Here is a 16,623-nt window from a genome sequence, read left to right on the forward strand (position 1 = left end):
AATTATTCTTATATCATCAAGTTATATAACCAATATAGCCAAGCTACTTGAATAATATATATTGTACAACTGAGCTGTATCTTTGCGGTGCAAACTGTGTTGATTTGGAATTACATCATGATTTTGGTCCTACTGTACAGACTGTCACTTCTGAATTCTTTATGCAAAAATAATCCCTGTCTATAAAAATGCATCAAAATTAGTTATTTAAGAAAACTGAACCCTAATAATCTGCAGTAAATTCCCTATGCAATTTCTTGCTCAAACAAATCTGAATAACCACCATGTGCAGTGAAAATCACTTGGATGAATTTTGTTTATGCAGAGATCTTTCAACAGTCACAAAGTGACAATGGATGCAGATTTGCAACAAACACTGTTGTCACACTGCCATCTTTTCTCGTCTAGTTCTCACCAGGTCAAAAGGCGGTTCTGAATTACAAGGGAAACATGGCAGTTATCCAAGCTTAATGAAGCCACGGTTATATACCTAATTAGTGTTTTATTTCACTACTTCTAACCGGCCACATGGATAACATATGCCAGAAATGTCATGAAGAATGGAAGTCACCTTAGGACTAACCAGAAAGGTGATCAGAGATGACAGCTGTTACCTCCCAAAATAGTTTTTAGATTGATAGTACTCCTAGTACTCCATGGCCTAGTGAACTAGTACCAGGATATTTACTGATAAATAAATTCACTTCAATTTACTTTAGTTAAAGAAGTTTGTCAAATGCCATGAAGTTAAATGATTCTGAATCCTGCACTGTCCGATCCAAAACAACACATATTGCTAATTTAAAAAAATCACACTTGATTAATGGCCATGGCCACGAAAGTATATTTTCATTATACCAAACTATATTATAGTAAAAAATATTGCCATGGTTCTCCCATTTTTATAAATGAACAAATAAGTTAAAACTTTAATCTGCTAAATTAATGCAGATTTTATTTCAAAGTTTTCTAGTTGAACAAAACCTATAAATAGTACAATACAAACAAAGAAACCATCTCGTTTATAGTACAACTGATTTAAATGCCTATTACAGCTATTCAGGTTATAAACTATACAGTCATATGCTTCTAATATCAGTGAAAATCAATATTTTTTCCAAATTGGGTAAATATAACTTAACTTATATTCTCTAATATTACACAAAATATGTTACATTAGGTATTAAAGAATAATAGAATATCTGTATTAGTGGCTTTTTTCCTTTTCTTATGTATGACATGGTTGGCCAAATCAAAGTCACCAAAGGCTTAGAGAAAAGGCACAGATCATTATAGTTTGGCTCTCAGGAGAAAACAAGTTATTTTGGTTGCAAGACTATTTTACGACATGATGTGCCTTCCAGAGGGAGTCTGCTGGGTTCTGTTCCCTGTATTGTTTCTTTCCTGGCATAGCTAGACCAGTGGATAACCATGCCTGCTGCTGTGGGGTGTAATTGTGTGTTTGCCAATAAAAGCATGTGCAATGCACACTGACTCCACAATATGACATTATATTGAAAATATATATACTGTAACAAATTTTGACTGACATAAGGTTAGGATTTAATTCCATTTAAAAAGCACCATAGCATTTATTTAACAATGTTAGAAACATAGGTGACGTCCAAAATCTCAATATGTCTATATGTAATATTTCTATAGCCAACACTAAAAATCTAACCTACCATCATGTTGTTTTATGTAGTTGTGTATGGGGGTGTAATATAAAAAATTTACAACTTACATGAAGTCTGGTTCTCTGTTCTTCATCTGAGAGCTCCAGAAGTTCATCAATGTCAATCTCTAACTCAGGAATCTCTTCCTCCTGGGAAAAGCAGATATGTGATAAGCTTTGCTAAAAGATTAGATCAAAATACAGATTTTTATGTTTGAATTTAGATAATGCAGAGACACCATGTTGAAGGTAGAAGAATGTGATACCATTTAAAGTGAAGGACATTGTAAATAGTCTTGAGAGATACTGTTAATATAGAAGTACTCAACAAAATGAGTACTTCACTATATAGCACTGTCAATATATTGCACTTTAACGTTTTCAAATGAAAATAATTCTCATTTCTGACCATTTTCATGTTCCTTTATATATATATATGTTGCTATTTTTTCTAATTCAAGCTTGAATCCATGGACCATTTTAAAAGTGTTGCTGGATTTATTGTATGTGAGGGGTTTAGCATTCTCTGTATGTATGCATGTTTCCTCCAGGTTCTGTGGATAAGCATGAACTAATAGATAAATTCCACATTTTGGTAGGATTTTGTGTTAAATACATTAAACTACTCATTGTGAACTCTGATTCTTTTCAAAAAATAGGACTATAATGAATTGAGACACAATATTTATTAACCTTGAAGAATGAATGACACTGTGATTTGTCTTAAATGAAGAAACATATTGTGATTGCTCTCCATCGGTGTGTATTTAAACTCTCGCCTAATTTGTTATTTATTTTGTATATTATTTTAATAATTTAATTATTCTGTATATTCTCCATACTATTCACTTTTGTTCTTGTATGTAAGTGTTGCTGTATCTCAGTTCATTACATTAACATAAAATATAGTAATTAAGGAAACTATTTTGTTTACGTTGCACAGCCCACACTCACTTCACACTAAGGGGGGGCTAATCTGATTGGCTATTGCAATGAGATGCCTTTAATTACCTCTTGATAATGAATTTATCACATTTTGCTGCCTTACCACATTCAGTGATGGACACAAATATCAATATCTCATTCTATTTTTCCACATGATTGTCTAATCCTTTAATAATTACACCAAGATTTTGTTTGGTTACCACATGCAAAAAATAATTTTATTTTCTGCCATCACTGTCAAACAGACATGTGGCCTTCACACATGACTGACGGAGACTCCAACTTACAGCCCCCACTATAGAGTTTACAATCACCTTCTTAATAATTAGTCATCAATATACCTTATACCCAATCAAATTACTTTTATTTTTTACCAAGGCTTTGCATCCTGTATGCTACTCTGATCCCGTCCTGTCTTTTGTACTTTGTTTCTGGTTCAAGGTTGCCATATATATATATATATATATATATATATATATATATATATATATATATATATATATATATATATATATATATATATATATATACAGTATATATAATATACTGTTTGTTGATCACCTGACCTTTTTCCTCTGATTGCTGATTCTGAGCCTGCATGTCAATTTTGTATCTTTGTTAATGTATTTATTAAAATAAGCCTTAACCTGCATTTGCATATATCCAGTGTTTATTAACATAAACATGATCTGTCTTTTACTTGTAATTCTTTGGCTCATGGTCGGTTTTATGAAAATGTATTATAAGATCTAAAACATGGATTCTAAAATAACATGGAGAGAATACAGTCTACAGGAACTTTGCCATATAGTAAGTAAAAGTATGAAGAACAGAACTTTGCACCCAGTGTTAGTAATGAGCTCTCACACAAAATCTGATGCAGCTTCTCTGCTTCAGTAGAGGGGGACTGAGAAGCTTCACTGAGTCCTGTATTGTGCAGTTTGTCCAAGCTGTTAAATGATCCATGCTATAATTCATTATTATAATTCACACTCACAGGAGAGCAGGAAGAGCTTTTGTACATGTTACATGTTTGTGCATGTTATGTATAGATCTATTGGCTGCAGTATTATAAGCTTAAGCTTATACGCTTGAAAAAATGGCTGTCACATTATGTTAACTGTGTACAAATGTTAAATTGGCTTGCTTAGACACCTGACCATATGACTGGTATGTGGTTTTTTGAAAATTCCTTTCTACATTAGGCCCCTATTTCCCTTTATAACAACTGCCACTCTTCTGGGAAGATGTTCTGCTTGATTTTAGAGTGTGCTTGTAGATATTTGTGGTCATTCAGCCACAAGGGCATTAGTAAATTCAGGGAGTAATAAAGAATGAGAAGGCTTGGGGTGGAGTCAGTATTTACATTCATTAAATAGGGTTGAGGCCACTCAAGATTTTCCACTCCAACCCATATCTTTATGGAGATCGCCATGTGCAGATGGACATTGTCCTGCTGGAACAAGTTTGGGTCTCCTAGTTAAGAGGAAGTGAAATCCTTCAATAGATCCTTTACAATTGTGTGCCCCCAGCTCTGTGGTGACAGTTTGGGGAAGAACCACATAGAGCTGGAAAAGGCAGGTGTCCCAATACTTGTCCATAAAGTGTATGACCAAAGATTGTGATGGGGCCACAAAATAAAATGTGAACCCATGACAATTTCTATGCAAGAAAAACAGATTAGTGTAATAATTGCTATGTTACTATGCTAAAGTATGTCTTTTCATCCTCACATTGTGGAAAAGGTTTGAAAGCATACAATATTGTTTTGAGGTGTTGGACATTTGATGACATCAGAAGGCATATTTAATCCAATTGTATACTCAGGTATTATATTCCAACTCTTAAGTTATATAATATTCAGTTGTAGTGGGCCCTGCTGAATTGGCACTTATATGATATGTAGACTTTTAAAGCTCCTAGGGCATTTGAAGATTTTAAGTGTTCTATCCATCTATCATCATCTTTCTGCACCAGGGCCAGAAATGAGTATGTAATAAAGCTCGAGTAGCTGAATAATTTATTTCAGGACAAGCCTTGCTTGAAATATTTTGGACATACACTAGTTTGGATTAGTGCAAATCCTAACATTTCTTTCTCTGAAACGAATGTCTAGTATCATATTCCTTCCAGAGAAATAAAGGAAGTTTCTACTACAATCATAAAACAGTAGTTATAAAGGTTATATCCAATTAGAACACTTCTACTGTGAGTTTTTATAATGAAACTTTCTGTGCACCAAGTCTAAAGCTAAATGTTTCTGCCACAGCTAGGTGCACGATTTTGCTTTCCATCAGTTCGCCTACATTTTTAACTGATGGCCCTATCATTGCTTTTATATACCCAAAGTGCTTTCCATCTAAGCTTCCATGCATTCACTTGTGTCTTGTCATCAATTCAAACAACGTTGCTGATAGGAAGTCATCATGACATGATTTATTTATTTATTTGTAATACATGAAAATGCAGTCAGAGACACACGAAGCCTTTGTGGCATCCAATGAGTGGCTGAATGCATTAGAGATGAGAATGAATAATTCATTCAGTGACACTGGGGACTGACGGTAAACGCTTCCACATGAAGACTTGCCATACCCAAAGCGTAACCTTTCAGCCAAGCCATGCAAAATTCAGCCTCTTTATCGACCATGTGGACAAATGCATTGCCACTCAAGTACTGTGACTTAGCACCTAGCTAAGTGCTTTCTAAGTAGAAAACTTAATAATAAATTGCTTTTTATAAAGAAATACAGTTGTTCATGCAAAATAAATGCAAAAATGCAAAAAGAAAAATGCTAAATATTATATTATAGTGAGTTTATTTAGTCATGGGAGAAATATTTTTTATTAATGTACTGAAAGTAAGACATGTTAGCAATGTTAGCAACCATGCAAACCACCATTTTAACAGACATGGCCTCCATAAAACCTTGAAGGAAGGTAATGATTTTGTGAAAATGTGAACATCAGCTGCATCACAAGAGAATATTAGCCTCAACAATCTGTCTAATATTGTGTGTAAAGTACTCTGCATACATAAACTAAAAGCACAAGAGTGCATAAATGCCTCAGGAAACCTTCTGACAACAATCACAGTCTCACTTTAACAGTAGAATCGTCTATATGCTAACACACAAAATTCCATCTAAACAAACTTACCAGCATGTTGTCGAACATCCCACAGAGCAGTAGAGTGATGTATACCACAGAGAGCATATTGTGAACATAATGAATGTTTGCATATTAGAACATCAGTTTACTGGCTTCTAGTTTCATAATACAATTATAGGGGGCAAGGCCATTAAGAAACATGTGTCTAGGTCTCTTGTTTGCAAACATTCCCAAATTTTGGCAATTCAAACAGGCATAATTTCTGGAAGGTCGAGCAATTTTATACTGTATTTGAGCTCATGAATAAATGGATATTGTTGTAGGGATAATGGAGGCAGCACTGTCACTCAATGGGTAACATCTCACATCTCCATCTCACAGCTCCCCAGTTTGATCCTAAGTTCAGGTCATGGACTGAGTGTAGTTTGTGTGCATGTTCTCCTGTGCCCATTGGGCTTTCCTCTGGGTTCTCCAGTTTCCTTCTATCATTTTAAAACAAGGATCCATCTCTTGAGTGCAGCTAGGTGTTAATTAGTGAGTCAATAAGAGATGAAAAAAAATCTAATTGGGTGTTTTTCACAAATTTGAAAGTGTGAGAAATGGTAGAAATTTGCAACCATGCGATTTTCATCATATTTATGAAAACATAACAGGAGCATGAATCCAGTTAATGGAGAAAAAAAAAAGAATGATAGCAGAAATAAGCTTACTCAAGGTTCCCTGGTGGTCTAGTGGTGAGGATGCGGTGCTCTCACCGCTGCGGCCTGGGTTCAAGCCCCGGTCAGGGAACCAACCCCAGCCATTAGGGTTACACAAGCAAGTGCACTCTTAGTCCCAAGCCCGGATAAATAAGGAGGGTTGTGTTAGGAAGGGCATCCAGCATAAAAACATGCAAAATCGAACATGCAGATCATGAATACGGATGATCCGCTGTGGCAACCCCTAATGGGAGAAGCCGAAAGAAAGAAAGCAGAAATAGGCTTTCTCCATTGTAAAAAAGTAACTTCAGATCAGCAAGAATGTCTGGGACATTCTAGTTGTCTTTCATTTTCAAGTAATTTAGAAACTATTTGATATCATTTTATTGAAGAGTAAATGTATATAAATAGAGATTTTTTATCATTGTTGTTTGTTTAGATGTATGCACTTGGATAGCCTGCTTTTGAGACTTTACAGTAAATAACCATTTATTGACTGTGATCCTGTCATGTGATGGTCCTGTGCCAGCTTTTCAAATGATACCTAAAAAACATGGCAACAGTTTATGGTTCTTTAGTTGACAATCTATCATGTTGTCACTAGTCTGCTATCACAATTTAACAACCACTTCTTGTTTAAATGTATAACATGTTGGTTGTTTAACATATTTCTGATGCATTTATAATGTTGAGATGTAGCTGATTACAGTGATTTCCTTACTGTATTTAAAATGAAAGATTTTGCCAATAAGGTGATAAGTTTATCAGTTTATACATTTTTCTCCTTTATTAATGTCCACATGTCTCAATACAATACAACAATTTCATTTCAGTTCAAATGACGTTTACAAGCCGCACATGATCAACAAACGCAACTTAGATTTTTTTTTTAAAGTGAAAAAATAATCTAAAACTGTTTCTCTCTCCTGTTCATCTGTGAGCTGAATCTCACACAGATCCTGTGCTACAATATGTGGACAGCTGCAAGTGATTTTGGCTGCAACCCACCTACTGACACTGTCACTCTGTCGAAAGGACACTGATAATCAGCGGAAGTGGGAGGCAAATAGACAGGAATCAGTGTATATAACAAAAACAAGCAGGCATGTCAGCCTAAGCGTTTCACCTTCCAGACTTTAGTCCTAGCTTTAAAATTATTGTACAACTTATTTTCAAGCCCAACCAATATAGAAAGCAAACAATGTTTTTAAAATTGCGTGTCATAACTTCCGTTTGTTGCCATTGCCATTTTATTTGTTTGAGGTCGGAGAAGTAATGTTAAATCTTTCGTTGTCATCATCATAAGTACTTGGATAAACATTGTGTTCCATTGTGCATATTTTTTTCTATCATACATTGCAGTGGTCCTTGTTGCCATGGTATCTCCAGAGACAGCTGAGCGTATTTCATATAAATCTCACATTTACAACACCCCCCCAAACACACCTTCTCTAATAGAAACATGGGCAATCCAGTGTGTATGACCTCCAGGATAATGTATCTTTCTGCATGATCAAGGCATTTGTCTAATAATCTGAAACAACACTCAACAGGACCAAGTTGCTATAGTTGGGTCCTTGAGCCAGACCCTTAACTTTTGTATCCTGTCTCAGTCATTTGAAGTAAGATTAGCAAATAAAAATGTCACCCAAAAGCAAAAGTAGGGTGCTTATTCTATGCATTTTTTTAAAAGCATATAGTATGTCCAAGTCCATGACAAACCAAGGGATAGCTGTAGTTATTTCTTTTCTCACTGATCCATGCCATAAGTTTAGCTTTTATTTCTGGCCAGTTTACTGCCTTAGCAGGAAGGCATATGAGGACACCTAAAGTAAGATACAACCTGTCAAGTGACAAGCATGACAAGACAGCAGAACTGATCTCACTGATCATTAATCTATGGCAGCACCAGGTTCAGTACTACAATCCTGAATTAGTCCTCTAGTATTTTAGAATTCAGTGTGATAAATAAACTGGTTAAAAATGGGCTCTTAATTGATCATTTATGAAGACTGAACCTGAGTAGCCATGTCTCTCTGGGTGTGTACTACACACTTTACCCTGTTGGATGATTTACTAAACAGGTCTATATGAAATAACACTCTAAGAACTTACAGTGCTCTGATCATTCTGTCTCTCACCTCACAGTCATAAAGCAGGTGCAGCTGCCCGTCGATCCACTCCTCAATGTCCAATCTCCTTTGGAGGTCTTTACGGTTGTATTTCACTGTCAGTTTGCCCAACTTGCGATGGGGGGGCTCCTCCTCTTTGGTTTGAAACATCACCCTGGACTGGGTGCCTGGTTCCGACGCCATGGCTGCCACGGCTGCACACAAACAAGGAAGAGCACTCTGCAAGCCGTCTCTCTCCCTCTCTCTCTCTCTCTCTCTCTCTCTCTCTCTCTCTCTCTCCCTCTCTGTCTTGCCACCTCTCTTTCTGTCACCCTCCCTCTCTCAGAATTGCTGCTCACGCTCTCTATAACAGCCCCTCTGACTGGCTTTTATTACAGCTCTTCTTCTCTCTGTCTTTCTCTCACTGTCTTTCAGCTACTTGCACGCTCACCGTCTGTTTCTTTGGAGGCTTGTAATGGAAGCTTTTGTGTATGCGTGTGTGTGTGTGTGTGTGTGTGTGTGTGTGTGTGTGTGTGTGTGTGTGTGTGTGTGTGTGTGTGTGTGTGTGTGTGTGTGTGTGTGTGTGTGTGTGTGTGTGTGTGTGTTGTTTCCCAGAGTGTTTTATGAGAGTCCACGAGCACAGGTCACAGAGAGAGAGACTGATAAGCTGAAAAGTACAAGATGAGTGACAGAGTTTACTGAAAAACACCCAACTTTATGTTACATCCACACTTTACACAGCTTTCACTGTAAATGGCTTAATGGAGGAAACATACTGCATGTTGATGCAATATATCTGCTTACTCTGTATACCTACAGAGCTCTGGGAATGCAATATTACCTTGGAAGCTTAGAATCCAATTTTCACAGCTAATAGTGTTTTCTGCACGTGTAATATCCTGAGCCCGGAAACATTTGGGTATAATGGATTTGGCTTTGAAATGTTTTCATTAAACAGGAGAGAGACACGGTCATATGTTTACTGTGAATCAAACACTGTCCCACTTGAAGGATATGATTAGCTCATGTGTCAGTTGAAATTTACATAAACTGCCGACAAACTGCTGACAATCTACAATACCTTAGTGAATGCTGTTTAGTGATGCGCCAAGGGTTGATGATATGTAAAGAACAGTACTGTAGGAGTGCTAAAAAATTATGAATATTTACAGCATATCTACAGTAAGTGTCCACAATATCGATATTATTATGGATAATTATAACAGGGTGTAGCATGTAATAAATTAAACACCACAGGGCGTGCTGTTATGGGAAAATAATCAATTAAGTGGAACAGTATGTCCTAATGTTTTGCATTACTCTTATACCAGTATAACAATTTGTTATTCGAAAGACATCATACATTAATCTGTTTATAATTACAAATCACTTCCTGCTATCACTAATGTTATAACTGTTATAAACAGTCACTGCCCCTTATCAGTGGTCTATTCTTATTCTCTATTCTCAGTGGTCTATTCTCCAGTAATCTATTTTTACCTCTCCTGACATGTAGTATTTGTAAAAACTCCATGTTCTCCATGCTGAGATCTTACCTGTGGAAGAAATCTTGCAAAGCATTGATGATTTCCATGAATGTTAAATAAACAAATCCTTAAAGATGACATTTCTTTACTAAATAAAAAAAATGTTAATATTTTTAAAAAAATGTTTTTAACTATTAATATGAGCCTTTCATTACGTATACCCTGTAAATGAGTTAGAGTATAGAAGTAATAACATATTGGTACGACCTGGTATTTAAATTATAGAAATTAAATTGTAAAATGTATTACCATCTGATTAATTGTAATTAAAACTTCATCAGCATTGTGTTGTCATTTCCTTTATAGTTACTTTAAAAAATTCAATTCAGTTTTATTTGTATAGCACTTTCAACAATGGACATTGTCTCAAAGCAGCTCTGCAGAAGAAATAGGTTATAAAATGTCAATTTATATGTTCCTATAAGTTTAACCCTTATAAGGTCATCCCTAATGAGCGAACCAGTGGTGACAGTGGCGGGGAAATACTTCCTGAGATGGAATGAGAAGAAAATTTAAAAAGGAACCCATTCTCATCTTGGTGACAACTAATGTCCATTCATTATAGTTCTATTTTTGCTGAGGTGTGCTATTCAGTGATGCAGAACTATTTATGCAAACTATGGTCATAAGCCATTGTGGTAGACTTAATATTAATTACAGGCCAAATCCATCCTCATCATTTTTGAGTTGCTCAGGACTACTTTATATTTTTTCAGATTAATTTTAGGTAATTAAACAACTAAATACAATAAATGTACTTCCCAAATCGGGAATCGAGAAGTGTTCAGATTTATATCAAGAAAATACCACCTTTATATTTTCAACCACATTTTAGAAGAGACACAAATGTACAATAAAAAAAAGCACAAATATACTGTAAAGTATAGCTTTTATGTTTGTTTTTTATAGATTTTCTAATTATCTGATTTACAATTAAGTCTCACATTATAAAGCATGACAGCGATAAGAAGAGGCATTTTATTGATGCATGTTTTTATTTTCATTACGTATATCAGCTGTAAGATTACATAATAGTAGTGTGATATCATTTGCAGTGATGTCCATGATCATGTGCATGGCTGGTTCAAATATGTATATTTGTATATATGTTTCAACAGAGTTCAAACTTGTGTAGTGTTCACCTGCATTAGATTTCAATAAAGAACACAGATCTACAATGGCTAGAGCACCATTATGGATCTTTCACAGGTCTGATTACTGTAACAGTAATGTCTTCATTATTTTTCTTTTGTTTTGGCAGGGCATATCAGTCAGCTGTTTCACCCTGCTGATACACCGTCTGTTACATGCACTGAATTATTAAGTGCCACTGCAGCTCAGATTTCACAGCCAACAACATTCATTCATTCCACATCTAGAAGCAGGTATTTCCCTTCATGTGCACTCCTAAATGGTTCAACTTCAGGATCAGTTCAAGCTGAACTTCATTTCTGATCAGAGGGAAGTCCTGATCCTACTCTTGCATGCCACAGTTAGACCTGCACTGTAAAACCTGATAAGTAAGTTCCACTCAAACCATTTGAGGAAATGGATTGCTTTAAATGATTAAGTTTAATAACTTAATAATTTACATATAAACAATCACTCCATTTAATTACAAGTAACTAGGTATATACAGTGGGGCAAAAAAGTATTTAGTCAGCCACCAATTGTGCAAGTTCTCCCACTTAAAAAGATGAGAGAGGCCTGTAATTTTCATCATAGGTACACTTCAACTATAAGAGACAAAATGAGAAAAAAATCCAGAAAATCACATTGTCTGATTTTTAAAGAATTTCATTTGGGGAAATAGAATGCTACAAACCATATAAGTGCTAGAAACACAATATAAGACACCAACAACCTGAAACAACAGTTTTCTTTCTCCCCTTAGGGGTCGCCACAGCGGATCCTCCGCATGTTTGATTTGGCACATGTTTTTACGCTGGATGCCCTTCCTAACGCAACCCTCCCCAATTTATCCGGGCTTGGGACCAGCACTGAAAGTGGCTGAGGTTGGTTCCCTGACCGGGGATCGAACCCGGGCCGCAGCGGTGAGAGCGCCGCAGCCTAACCACTAGACCACCAGGGAACCAAACAACTCAAACAGTTTATTTGGTTGAAATCTGAAAATTTTATTTTGGAATATAAGACATCTTAATGTCAAAAGCTCCAAAAACAGTTTACTACTGTTCACTTACGTTCAACCTGAAATAAAACATGTAATCGTTTCCATGGGATGTGAAAGTGGTACCGGGGGTTCAAGCCCCGGTATCGCCAAGCTGCCACTCTTGGGCCCTTGAGCAAGGCCCCTTAACCCTCTATGCTCCAGGGACCCTTACGAGAATAATAAATCAAGGACCGTGACGTCGGAGCAACGTGGGGCCGCCTTCCCGTGGGCTCACCACCTGCAGGAGGGACCGTAAGGGACCGGTGCTGAGAGGATTGGGCAGCAGTCGAAGGCGGGGGCCTTGACAGCCCGATCCCTGGACACGGAGAAGTGTCAGGGGAATCTGCTTAGACTGCTGCCCCCGAATTACGGATAAGCGGGAGAAGATGAAATGAAAAAAAAAAATAATTATATATATATATATATATATATATATATATATATATATATATATATATATATATATTTATTTATTTTTTTTTATATATATATATATATATTACACCATCCATGGTTTTACATAGAATAATATCAAAAAAATAATTTTAAGATATAAAATTCTAAATCATATTGTCATGTCTGGCATTCTGCAATGTAGTATTTTCAACATTTTAAATTAATATAAGAGATTTATGAGATGTATTATTGCTCTTTGTTTGTTCTGTATAATAGGGTGCAAATGTAGCCTGAATGTTTTTACCCATGTTCAAAGCAATGCTTAGAATATTTAATAAGGTCATTGTACTTGCAGATATGTAAAAAGACAATAACAATACCTTGGAAATTTTGAAGATCTGTAAGGAGTCCTCCTTTAAGTAAAGTGAAAGGCCTGCCAGGGCTGCTGTTCTGGATACACTGATGTCATTCTTGTCCTTTTGCAGAAACAAATACATTGCATAAAGATCTCAGGGTCGAGTGTTCACATTTACTATTATGTAATGCAATGCACTAAAATATATTTACTTGTTCTTCATATGTCATCAAACCCTCTTCCATCTTCTTACCAAAATATCCTATTTTCCTCTTTATGTACAGTTTTAGCAACTGAGGTGTATATTTGTGATGAGCAGCACAGAACGAAAATGGCAGATTTTGATTTGTTATCCTGTGAAATTTGCTGTAAAGCTGCATTGGGAACAAAAACAGACAAATAGACAATCCATATTAAACTAAGATTTTTTTTTTACTAACTTGAGCTTCAAAAAAGAGTGCAGGCCATCTATCTTTTAGTTCAGCAGTTGAAGGGGCTAAATTCACAATTTCTTCACGCCTGAGAGCAAAGGTGTGTTGCATATGATAATGAATGAGAGTCATGTCTCTTTCAGTTACAGCCTTCTTGAACTGGTCCACCATCTCAAGCCTCTTGGTTTCTAAAATGTCCTTAGTCTGTCCACATGGATAATCGGGAATCCTTTATGCCAGCCCTGGTCACTTTGGTCCTGTAGTTGCCCATTTTAAAGCATAGGCTGTTCTTCCAACCATCATAACCTCTAACTGTCAACTAAATTGCATAGTGCATTGTCAAACCCTGGGTCTTCAAACTGAAGCCGAAAGTCAAAATCTAAGCTTTAACTTCAACAATTAGGCCATTCTCAGGACAAGCGGGCAAAATCTGCCTTTCAGCGTTCTCATCATCTAGGATGACCCTCAGTTTCAGTACATCAGTCACTTCCATTGTACTGTATTAGGGAGAACTGTAACATGAAATACAAAAAGTAATTTCAAGAGTCAACATGCACCAAATGCCTACATGATCCTTAAATATCAATATATGTATGTTGCCCTTACTGTTAGAACACATGCAATGCAGGTTCTCAATTACTCATAATTTTCAATAATGCATATCCAGTTCTCATGTTAAAATATCACAAAGCTGCTAAATAAGCCACATTATTTAAGAAAATGTTTGGCATTCTGGGGAATTTAACTGAATTTTTATGGCTTTACAGTAAATATAAACAGCAGCAATCGGTCAGCTTCGATCAGGAAAAAACTAAACATCAACCAATCACAATATTCCTTTAAGGTCAACTTAATGTAAACTTTTTGGAAACACTTTGCATATATGTAAGCATGTACTTTTACATTAAAATAATATACAGAAACCAAGAAACTACCAGCAACTAAATGGAAATTTCTTTCCTTCTTAACTGCCAAATCAAGTCTTCAAGTACCACATTTTTCTCTGAATGTATTCTAGACATATGTATCATCATTAAATTATAAGTACTAAATGTGCACATGCAATTATTATACAGGCAAAGTAAAGGCGAGATTGTGGAATACTGTCCATGATGGATTCTGTAATGTCTAAACAGCCTTGTTTTTAAGGCACTAGCAAATTCACACAATTTACATTTCCACATTATGTGGCAATCACTAGAACATATGGGAAAAACATGGTGTGAAAACGTTTTGACTTTTGTGTATCACTTCATAGAACTGAAAATGATCGAATCAACGTAGGCTCGTTTTTTTTTTAGTTATCCACTTCACACATATGAAGGGCAATGGCCGAAGGCACCAAAGTTAGCACAGCTTCGAAATGTTATATCACAAGTGGCATTAATTAACATAAATGTGGCTATTAAAAATAGTGCTAACGTCGCTAACAGGTTGCTCATGTCCCCTTAGTCTCCGTTTGTGTTTGAATAATCAATGTTAGCTGACAGAAACACAAGCTAACCTAGCCAGAAAAATACAATGTTTATAGATTTTAGAAAACTCACCTATGTACAAAGAACTAGTTAACTTAAGCAGTAACTACTCACTTTCACAACTTGTTTCTCACCATCTGAACTGTAGTTCATGTAACCGCAACCCAAAATAATACTTTGTTTTTTACTCTGTTTTTTTACATTATTAGATTTGGACTGCTGTTTAATAGCCTTTACATATAATACTAATCGTTTAACAGTGTTTTTAAGATCTGTTCTTCCAGAATTTCTCTTGAGCAGTTCTCTACCAGAGAGGACAACACGCTGGATCAGGTATATACAAACATGCCTGAGGCATACATGGCCATTCCCCTCCCCCATTTGGGTCAATCTGATCACCTCTCTTTGTTCCTGCTATTCAATAGACAACACCTATCAAACACTGATGAAAATAGAGGTGAGGACATTTCTTCTTTACAGCAACAGTTTCAAGATACTGACTGTAACATATTTGTTTCACAGGCCATACTGGAATCTCACACAAACATGGACATTAACACATCTTCTGTTTTGGATTATATCAACATGTGCATTGACATGTGCATTAGTCAAGCATAGACATGTGCATTGACATGTGCATTGTCTCAAAGCAGCATAACAGAATTTAAGATTTTAAGGTGAGCGAGGTGTATTTATCCCTGATGAGCAGCCACGGCGACTGTGGCAAGGAAAAACTCTGTTAGATGTTATGAGGTAGAAACCTTGAGAGGAACCAGACTCAAAAGGGGAACCTAGTCTCATTTGGGTGACATCAAGATTATGATTATAAATAATTTAAACAATACACAACACTGAAGAGTGAGAAATATCATGAGCACCGGAATGCAAGATTATGGGTCTCTAGATGGTTCGGGATGTTTGTGGGTTCGGCATCTACTTCTTTAAAGGTCCACAATCTTCACGAGGTGGGACATGACTGTAGCTGGCGCAACCTCAGGATGCCTTGGGATGGGGAGAGAAAGAGAAGCAGTAGAGAGTAATACGGTTGATATGATTTTCAAAAGACAAGTTGCTGTCTAAAAAAACTCCCAGGTCTTTTACTGTTGAACTAGCATTTACAGTAAAGCCTTCTAAACACAGGTTAAAATGCTGGAGCTTCTGTCTTTTGGGGCCGTTGAGCAAAATCTCTGTTTTATCTGAATTTTATAATAAAACGTTATGCGCAATCCAATCTGTTAAATCTTTAACACACTGTTAAACAGACCAATTAAGCTGTATCGGCTGGTTTTCAGGAGATATATAACTGGGTAGCATAGCAGTGGAAGCTAATCAGTATCAGAATCAGGTTTATTGGCCAAGTGTGTTGACACACAGGAACTTGGTTCCAGCTGTTAGTGACTCTCAAAGTACAGACATAAATTAACTATACATTCAGCTTGGATTATACAAGACCAAACACACAAGACAAGACAAGACAAAAACAACCTATACAAGAAGTTACAGACAATGTGAGACAATAAAGACAGTATGAGAATTAAATAGGGATACAGATTATATGACCGATCAGTAATGTACATAAAGTGTGAGAGTGCATGGTAGTGCAAATAACAGTATTGTGCGTCAGATATGATAAAGAGTTTACTATAGAACTTTGTACAATATACAGCAGCCATAGTGTGTGTAACATATACAGATGTGATGACTGACAG

At 36.1% G+C, this 16,623-nt stretch overlaps 1 protein-coding gene and 1 long non-coding RNA gene across 2 annotated transcripts in view; both read right to left on the reverse strand.

Annotated features, from left to right (window-relative positions):
- ppp1r14d (protein phosphatase 1 regulatory inhibitor subunit 14D) overlaps positions 1-9,054 on the reverse strand; it is an 11,394-nt gene extending 2,340 nt beyond the window's left edge. The window contains exons 1-2 of the mRNA XM_083550552.1: positions 8,571-9,054; positions 1,745-1,825 (exon numbers count right to left, since the gene is read on the reverse strand). Of these exons, the coding sequence (XP_083406678.1) occupies positions 1,745-1,825; positions 8,571-8,744 (255 nt within the window). The 5' untranslated portion in view covers positions 8,745-9,054. The remainder of the gene's footprint in view (positions 1-1,744; positions 1,826-8,570) is intronic.
- Positions 1-16,623, reverse strand: part of LOC310731156 — a 282,526-nt gene that overhangs the window by 212,824 nt on the left and 53,079 nt on the right. The window lies entirely within an intron of this gene.

Source organism: Silurus aristotelis (genome assembly GCF_946808225.1).
Source record: "Silurus aristotelis genome assembly, chromosome: 9".
Lineage (NCBI taxonomy): Eukaryota > Metazoa > Chordata > Actinopteri > Siluriformes > Siluridae > Silurus > Silurus aristotelis.